Consider the following 8446-nt stretch of genomic DNA (forward strand, 5'->3'; position numbering starts at 1 on the left):
GACCCTGTGTCCTCTCCCCGCAGGTCTGGCCCCCTCCACGCTCTATAGCTTCATGTCCTCATCCCCAGGAGTCTCCAGCATGGGAGCTGAGCGGAGACCTAGGCCCTCCACTGTGACGGCGGTGCACTCGGGAAGCAAGTGACTGTGTCCCCAGGCGGGGCCCAGGGGTGGGGCGCTCCGGAGAAGCCACCTTGCATGGTGTGCCTTCCCGCATTGGACCTGGCGGGAGACAGCAGGGTTTTTTATGGCCATATTTTCTACTGCGACTCCGAAGCATTCACTTCTCACAAACTCTACAGACTGCAGGGAGCTGGCTTCCCGGGGTGGTGCTGTGTGCTGTGTGGGGACTTAGCCAAGCTGGGGCCGCTCCCTCCTCTCCCCGGGTCTCCAGGCCGCCATCTCTGCTGATCTTTCTTTCATGACAAAAACAATTTGCAAAAAGGTTTCAACTGGATTATTTAAGCATTGGTAAATATTGTGCGTTAGGGTTATAATTTTTTTTTTCCTTTCATGAAGTACATCCTCTCTGTCTGCTTCTGAGCTACAGGGTCTCCAGCTTCTGTTCCCAGGTACTCGTCTTCTGTTGACTTTTAGCAGATTCTTCTTCCTTTCCTCCAAGGGGACTTCATGGTTATTTTCTCAGCATTCTCATCCACCAGAGGAGCAAGGCTCTGTGTTCCCCTCAAAGCCTGCACCTTGCTTCCACTTTACCTGCCCCTTTCCCAGAAGCTGTTCTGCATAGGTTCCTCTGAAGAGACCCTGCAGTCTCCAAAAGGCTCTCCAGCCCAACTGGGGACCCCAGCAGCTCTCATTCACTTCCCAAGGTGGAAGGTGACATCTCAGGGGTGGAACTTGCATGGGGGATGGGGTGAAGAGTCCCCTTAGCCCTGGGGTCCCCTGCTGTCATTTTCTTTGGGGTGGGGGAGCCCACACTCTCAGCTATGCAGTTCCACAGTGGATTCCTGTCTGTTCTCTAACAGTGTTTATAATCTTCCACTTCTGTTAACTCCAACTCTCCCAATGGTTTCTGCAGACTTGGAACTTGGAACCTGATCTTAGAGGAGAGTTGGAGGTAGGGAAGGGAGAAAGGGGGTGGGGGAGGATGTATGTCCTGGAGAGAGCACATGGACCTAGGGCAGTCAACAGAGGCATGCTCCGAGCTACAGGGTGGCTGAGCCAGTGCCCCGGCTCAGCCCTGGGCACAGGAATTCTGAAATTCAAAGACCTCTGGTGGTGCCACCAAAGGGCTTCCCAGGATGCAGGATTTCCAGTACTAAAAACCAGCCATGTTCTGGTCAGCTGCCCCCAGCACTCAGCCACTGGGCAGATAGGTGTGCAGGAGGAAATGAGTGCAGGGGGCATCTCTGAGCACCCAGCTTTTCAAGGTGAGGAGGCAGGCAGGGGACTCCAGGCACCAGCTTTGCAGAACCCCGCTCAGTCTAAGCTCTGCACCCCCAGCTTTCCTGGTGTTGCCTCCTGCGCTTCTCTGACACCCAGCTGGATTAGCAAATTCTGTCTTTGTTACTTCAACACATCTTGTCCTGGCCAAATGCTTAGTGATGCCCCCTTCCCTCCACCCCCTCAGCAAACACACACACATACGGTGTTGCTGAGTAAACAGACAACTGGTCTACCCTGTTCCTACTTGCTTCCTAAGCCCTCTGCTTATTAGTGGGAAACCCCCCCCCCCCGACACACATACATGCATCCACAGTGAAAACCAGGCTGCCCCTCTCCAAAATCTATAAAAGGTCTGGAAAAGCCGAGATAGTGACAGCAAAGCCTACTAAGGAGCAAGTGTCTCCGGCACTAGACAAGCATCAGGCCATCCACCTGGGGACAGTGGGACAGTGGCCAGACCTTACTAAGGAAAAACTGAGATTAAAGCAGAGTCATCTGCCCAGGGCATATCAAGGAGGCTGCTTACACACTAACATCCTGGAACTCTGGAGTCAGTGCAGTGTGAGAAAGCAAGGAGATGCCGAGGGGGTGAGGCCTGGCCTGCACCCGGTGTCTTTCTGGTGGCTCTGAGTGGGGTGCTCCAGGTCTGCAGTCAGAAAGCAGTGATTGAGTGGGTCCTGCAGTCAGTGATTCAGTTACTTTCTGGTCTGTGGCCTGTCCCGCATGAGGTATTGAGGACATAGTGGTGGAGTAGGGGACTCTGTTGACATTGGACACATCCATACTGAGTGGATGCCACCAGGCTTAGGTCACTTCCTGCTATCCCTCCCCCTGTGGAGGAACTTGGAACTCATGCTCTTCTGGGGGTGCTTGAGTAGTACAAGGATGGTGGTTCTCACTGTGTGGCAACATGTGTGCATTATGGAAACATGGGAAGAGAGCCCTGGACATACCTCTGGTTAAGACATGTGATGGGTGCCAGCAGCCTAGGTCTCAGTCCTGTCACCTCCCACCAGTAGCAGCTGATCACCCCATCAGTTTCCTGGCTCACATTCACCCTTGAGCCCTATGTGTGCACTGTACCAAAGGGAGCACTGGGATCCCCAGGTTTCTTATCTGTTCCCTCTCCCTGCTCAGAGCTAGTGGGTTTTTCTTGCTCACATGAACATCCCATTTTGGGTCTGTTCTAGAAAGGTCAATTCCTCTGTTTCTTGCCGGCTTCTCTGCTTTCTGTCTCATAAATACAGCTACAAATAAGGGGCAGTGAGTCTGAGACTGTGCACCCACCCCCACATGCAGCACCCCCCCCCAAGATAGCAGCTTAGCCAGGGGTCCTGCGGAGCCTAGATCATCAGGATAGGGTGGGGGCGCAGGCAGCAAGAGTAGAGGGAGAAAGTGGGGGGGGGGGAGAGAGGGAGGGAGGGAGAGAGACCATGCACAAGTCAGGGCTGCTGTTATTCCAGACTCTGCTCTTAGGCGGTTTCCTGCATCCACAGGGAATGAGGGAGGGAGAATGATGTCCCCTTTAATGCTTCCTTTGTAAAGGGAAAAGCTCTACAGAAGTGTAGAGAGTGTGAGGGAGGACAGATGGAAAGAAAGACAAATGGAAGGAAGGAAAGGAGACATGACTTAGCATTGACCTTGGCAGTGATCCTCCAAACCAGTGCATAGAACCCTCTCCTATTCCTGAGAGAGAGCAGGGCTGCCTTCTTGTCACAGGCATTTGTGGTTTCCAGAAGGGTCCTCACTCTCCAGGTGGCACCCTGCCAGACCTCTGGACCTCTGGGCACACAGGCAAAGCTGACACTTAACACCCATGAGTCAACTGATAGGAGGGATCCAACAGAGCCCCCCCCCCAGACTCAGTTTACCTCTCAAGCACTGTCTCACCCCACTCACTTGTCTGCCTTAGTGTCTGATGTATCCAGGGTGGTCAGTGGACAGTGAGTGGGAGACTCTGCTTTAGAACAGAAGCCCTTTGATGCTTATGAGCCACTTTGCAAGAGAGAGAGAGAGAGAAAAAAGACTGTCACAGAGAGAGAGAGAGATGTGAAGGTGCTGACCTTTCCAGAGCAGATATCTGATGGATTCTTTTCCCGGGGTCATGGGGTCAGTCCTGGCAGGTGAAATGCACCCCACCCCTCCCAACCTCGCTGCTCCGCGCAGTCTCTCAGGCTCCGCAGAGTTTGCCTTGTCCTTAAACACACATTCCAGACCAAACACTGTTTAGTTTGATTCCAAAACCAATGTATATACTTGTATATAACCCACCATGCTCTGGGGACGCCAAGGCTGGGGCTATGGGTGTGCTTTCTCCTTTCCTTTTCCTTTCTTTTCACAGAAAATTTTCCAGTGCTTTGCTTTTTGAGGGCTGATATGACTGGGATTCAGCAAAGCTGAATGGTGCAGGCAGGTTCCTGATGGGGGCTGGGAGTTGGGGAAACAGGCTTCCTTTGCAGAAGTGGCCCTGGGAAGGAGCAGGGAACCCTACTTGGGGCCAGCAGGCAGGAGTGGGTCCCGGGCAGCTTGCCACTGTGGGCCCTGGTGTTGTGAAAACCATGGGACATGGGCACAGGAATCTGGTCCCACTGTGAATGGCGCTGCATGCCCACCAAGCCTGGTCACCTCCTGCTCAGGCCCTCCCCAACCCAGGCAGCCAGCTCACAGCATGTTGCTGCCATGTTGCTTCTGGAGGCCCCCACCAGCTGTGGAATGACTGCTTCATGTCTCTCATCTGGCCACCGACATCCAAGGGACCAGCCGTGGCAGCTCCGTCTGCATGGACACCACCGCTGCACCCACTGCCTGTGTGTGTAGCCTGCCGTCTCCAGGGAGCCTCTCCTAGGCCAGACCTCCACTTCCTTCCTGACTGGTTTTGCTTGGAGGTGATAGTTGGAGGGTTTCTTAGGGACAAGACAGAAGACACGGAGGGGTGTGTTTGAAACGAGCCCTCCCCAGAGACTCCAAAGCCCCAAACCCTTGTGAAGTTGCTGGTCAAAGGAAAACTTACACCTGAATGGCGGAGTAGCCCTGGACTTGCAGGGTGGGGATGGGGTGGTTGGCAAGATTGGCGCCAGACCTGCCAGTGCTGAGGAATAAAGAGGGGCACCCTCTGAGTGGGCTGTCCCCAGCAGGGTCCCAAGAGTGGTAGGAAGGTCGGCATCTTGTGGCAGCAGCATCTTCAGTTGGAAAGATGGGGAGGGGGCAGGTTTCAGAGAACCTTCATCTGAGCCCCCTGTTCAGGTGTGTTCTGTCCAGACTCAATCCGGAACCGTTTCTAAATCGGCTTCATGCCACACGTACGTCATGGCCAGCCCTCCCCGAGGCTCTCCCGCACCGTGAGCATGTTTTCCAGATGTTTCCCACCTCCGGCTCAGGAATGTCCCCATGTCTCCTCTTGCCAGGCTTGTAATTGGTTCGGTTTTTCTATTTTAAAAATATACTGCTTGTCCGAAAGAAGGGAAACTGTGCATTTCTTTCGTGCATGTGACAACTTCTGCAAGATGTCTAATCCCCCACCAGTTTGTGGCACTGCAAAAAAAAATAAATTGTTAATGGGCCTGTGTAGCCAGTGATTCTCTGCCTTGACAATCATGTACACATATCAGGATTTCTACCATACTAATAACAAGATTGATGACTTCTTGTTTTCCTCCAATAAAGACAATTAACCACCTTCTGGCGTGTGTGGCTTGTTTGCTCCCAGAAGAGCAAGAGCTTCACACATTCACACAGCTTGGGCCTGTCTCTCTCTATCTCTCTATCTCTCTCCCTCTCCCTCCCTCCCTCTCCCTCTCTTTCCCTCTCTCCCTTTCCCTCTCCCTCCCTCCTCTCCCTCTCCCTCCCCCCTCTCTCTTTCTCTCAGATTTATTTTATTCATTTCATATGAGGGAAATCTGCCTGAGAAAAAGAAGCCAGGGACCACTCCAGTACATGCAGTGCCGGGAAAAGCTTCTCTCTACGTAGTTCTTTCTTCCTCCTCCTCCTCCTCCTCCTCCTCCTCCTCCTCTTCCTTCTCCTCATTCTCCTCCTCCTTCTCTCTCTCTTCCCCCCCCCAAATTTGGATTTGAAGGAAAGGATTTGAATGGAACCCCTCCCATACCAAAAAAAAAAAAAAAAAAAAAAGAGGAGGGAAGAAAGGAAGAAAAAGAAAACATTAGGTTGCCCCCAAATGTTTCATCTAATGTGTCCAAGGAACAGGAATTGCTAGGGTTGGGTGAGAGGCAGCAAGTGTTGGTTTGGGAGAGGGGGTGGAGAAAGAGAAGGAAGATAGGTAGGAAGAAAGGAAGGAAGGAATGAAATGCTTCTGATGTCTGTGTTTCAGGTGCATTCTGTCATCTTGTGACTGGCTTTGGCAGCATGCATGGGAGCGCCAGAGGAGACAAAGCTTTCTTGCACTATTGTGCAAGTTTCCATCAGGAGAGAGCCCTACAGTGGCAGAGAGCTTGATGGCAACAAAGGTGCAAATCCTGTGAGCCCCAAACCCCAAGACTTCTGAGTCCCCATGAGGACAGCTATCACAGAACTCCAGCGCATATTCTAGAAACAGAAGGTCTCTGATGCAGATGTGCACTGGTCCTCTGGGCCAGGCTAGCATGGTGTCAGGGTATGTGTATGCTCTGTGCCTGAGCTTCAAAAAGACGAAGGATTGTGCTTGATTCCCTAAATTTTCACCATATTTGGTTGCAGGGTCTGTGCCGAGCGCCAAGGATGTACAGGCCCCAAATAAGCACCCAATTACATTATCATTCCTTAACAGTCAGTGTGCTCAAGTAGTTCACCCACCACACAGGCCCTTCCTGCTGAGGGGCTTACTTCAAGTCCCACACCTTCCAGGCCCCACCATAGGCCCTGGCACAGGGGAAGGGTGAAGGGTGCTGGGCCATCCACCCAGTTCACATAGAGGTGCCACACCAGGACTGCAAGCCCCTGTGCATGGTGGACATTGGCGCACAGACTGTGAGCAGTGGGACCCTGGGACATTCTCCAGGTATGGCTGAACAGCACTGCTGGGAGAGCGAGCTCAGAGTCCAGCACTTGGCATCACTTGGCATCACAGTTTTGAGAAACACACTGGCCTCCTTGCCACCTAGGAAGCCAAGGGAGGTTTGGCTTTCATTCAGACCTATTAGACATTAGACCTCAGTACTGCAGAGCCCAGCTCCCTCTCACCCTGACCCCTGACCCAATATTCACCCTTGCAACCCACTCCTCCCACACAGACACACACATACACACACACACACACACACACACACACACCCTCCTGCCCAGGGGGATCACCTTTGCTAACCTTAGTCCTATAGTCTGAGCCCAAAGTTTTCTTTTCATTGAACTTTCCTTGCTTTGTTACTTCCTCCATATGAGAAAAAATAATAATAGTTTCCTTTTTTTTTTAATTCCTTTGGTATTTCTTGAAGTGTTTATTTAGTACTAGTGAATTCCTTTAGCTATTGCTTGTTTGAAAATCTCTTTGTCCAACCTTTAAATCTGATTGATAACCCAACAATAGAGTATTCTTGGGTGTGAGATCTTTTCTACCTAAAGTTTTTAGTGAGAGATCATCTGGTAGTCTTTGGGATCTGCAAACAATTTGAGCACCTACCATATTCATGGGATTTCATTTGTGCTGAGGAAACCAAAGACAATCAAGAATGGACCCCATCCTCAAAGACTACATAAAGGGGGAGGGGGGAGCCTGGAGTTGAGCCCAGAAGGGACAAAAATGTTGGCAACAGAATTGGCTTCCCAGCGGAGCTGGAGCATGTAAGCGGGAAGCATGTAGGTGGTGAGGTGTCTGTTGCTTTGAGAGAAGCTCAGAGTGTAGACAAAACAGAGGGTGAGAGTGAGAGACAGGAAGAGGGCTGGGGTGGGGTGTTCGTAGGTCAGCAACCATCATCACCATGTTTGACCTTCCATAATGTCCCAGATTATGTGCATGCCATTCAAGCACATTTGACCATCAGCCAGGCAAGGACTATGCACATGAGCAGCTGGTACCAGGAGAGTTCTAGACTAAGACTGAGGTCAGGGGCCAGTAACCTGTATTGCTTTAAAAAAATAGTTCTTAATTCTATTTATTTTGGATAAAGACAAAGTGAGAACAGAGAGAGAGAAGGAGAGACACCTGTGTCACTGCTTCACCTCTCATAAAGCTTCTCCCCTGCATCTGGGGATCAGGGCCTTAAGCCTGGATCCTTGCTCACTGTAATGTGTGCCCTCAACAAGGTGTGCTGTTGCCCAGCCCCCTTCACCAGTACTGCCGACCACAATTTTATGCAAATTACAGATTGTGAAGGATGGACCTGATTTATTTAGGAAGTAGCTGGGGGTTACTTAGTTGAGAAAAGACATAAAGAAAGCAGCTAATATTTTAACATCCCCATGACTAGGCCTATTCATAGAGCCCCAACACAGGGAGCCCAGGCATAACTGCACACTGGCCCACATGGGTCCCGTTCTTGTCAGTTTCTCAGACGGTCTCTCTGAAGCTGATTTCGCTCTAGAATTGGCAGTGCAGACAACAGTCATAGCACTGCCAGGCTGGACTCTAAGCTAATCCCTCCTCTTGCTCTGATGAATGTCTCTGGAAAGATCTTTTCAGACACACGGAGGTCCCCCCAGACATACAGTGTTCCCCCCATCATCTGCTCTTCTCTCCAGAGTGCCTTGAAAGCCACTGAATGATTTTCAAGAAAGTGTCTCCAACCTCTGGTTTTCTTCCCACCTCCCTGGAGAGGAACTGAGATCAGGTGAGCTCATCTCCTGGTGTGTTTCCATCAGCAAGCCGGACTCTGTCCAGAAAGATTTATAGGGCCGGGAAGCTGCAGTTCTTCATCGGCCTGTTAACCCTTTCTGCCATCCTCTTCTCCCTAAAATTTAGCTGTTTATTCACTCAGAAGTCAGAGCATTGCTCAGTTCTGGCAATATGCAGTGTTGGAGATTAAACTTAAGACCATGTGCGTGCAAGCCCTTTGCCCTATCATCTGCAATATCTTCATTTATTTTTATTTAAAGGATGTATTGCTTAGAAAGAGAGAGAGGG

The 8446-nt window shown here is 51.1% G+C and overlaps 1 protein-coding gene across 3 annotated transcripts in view; it reads left to right on the forward strand.

The window, feature by feature from the left end:
- Positions 1–5080, forward strand: part of CAMK1D (calcium/calmodulin dependent protein kinase ID) — a 268432-nt gene extending 263352 nt beyond the window's left edge. For all 3 annotated transcript variants that reach the window (XM_060192177.1, XM_060192176.1, XM_007524625.3), the window contains one exon: positions 24–5080. In XM_060192177.1, the coding sequence (XP_060048160.1) occupies positions 24–142 (119 nt within the window). In that variant the 3' untranslated portion in view covers positions 143–5080. The remainder of the gene's footprint in view (positions 1–23) is intronic.
- Positions 5081–8446: the final 3366 nt, after the last annotated feature.

Source organism: Erinaceus europaeus, chromosome 6, assembly GCF_950295315.1.
Source record: "Erinaceus europaeus chromosome 6, mEriEur2.1, whole genome shotgun sequence".
Lineage (NCBI taxonomy): Eukaryota > Metazoa > Chordata > Mammalia > Eulipotyphla > Erinaceidae > Erinaceus > Erinaceus europaeus.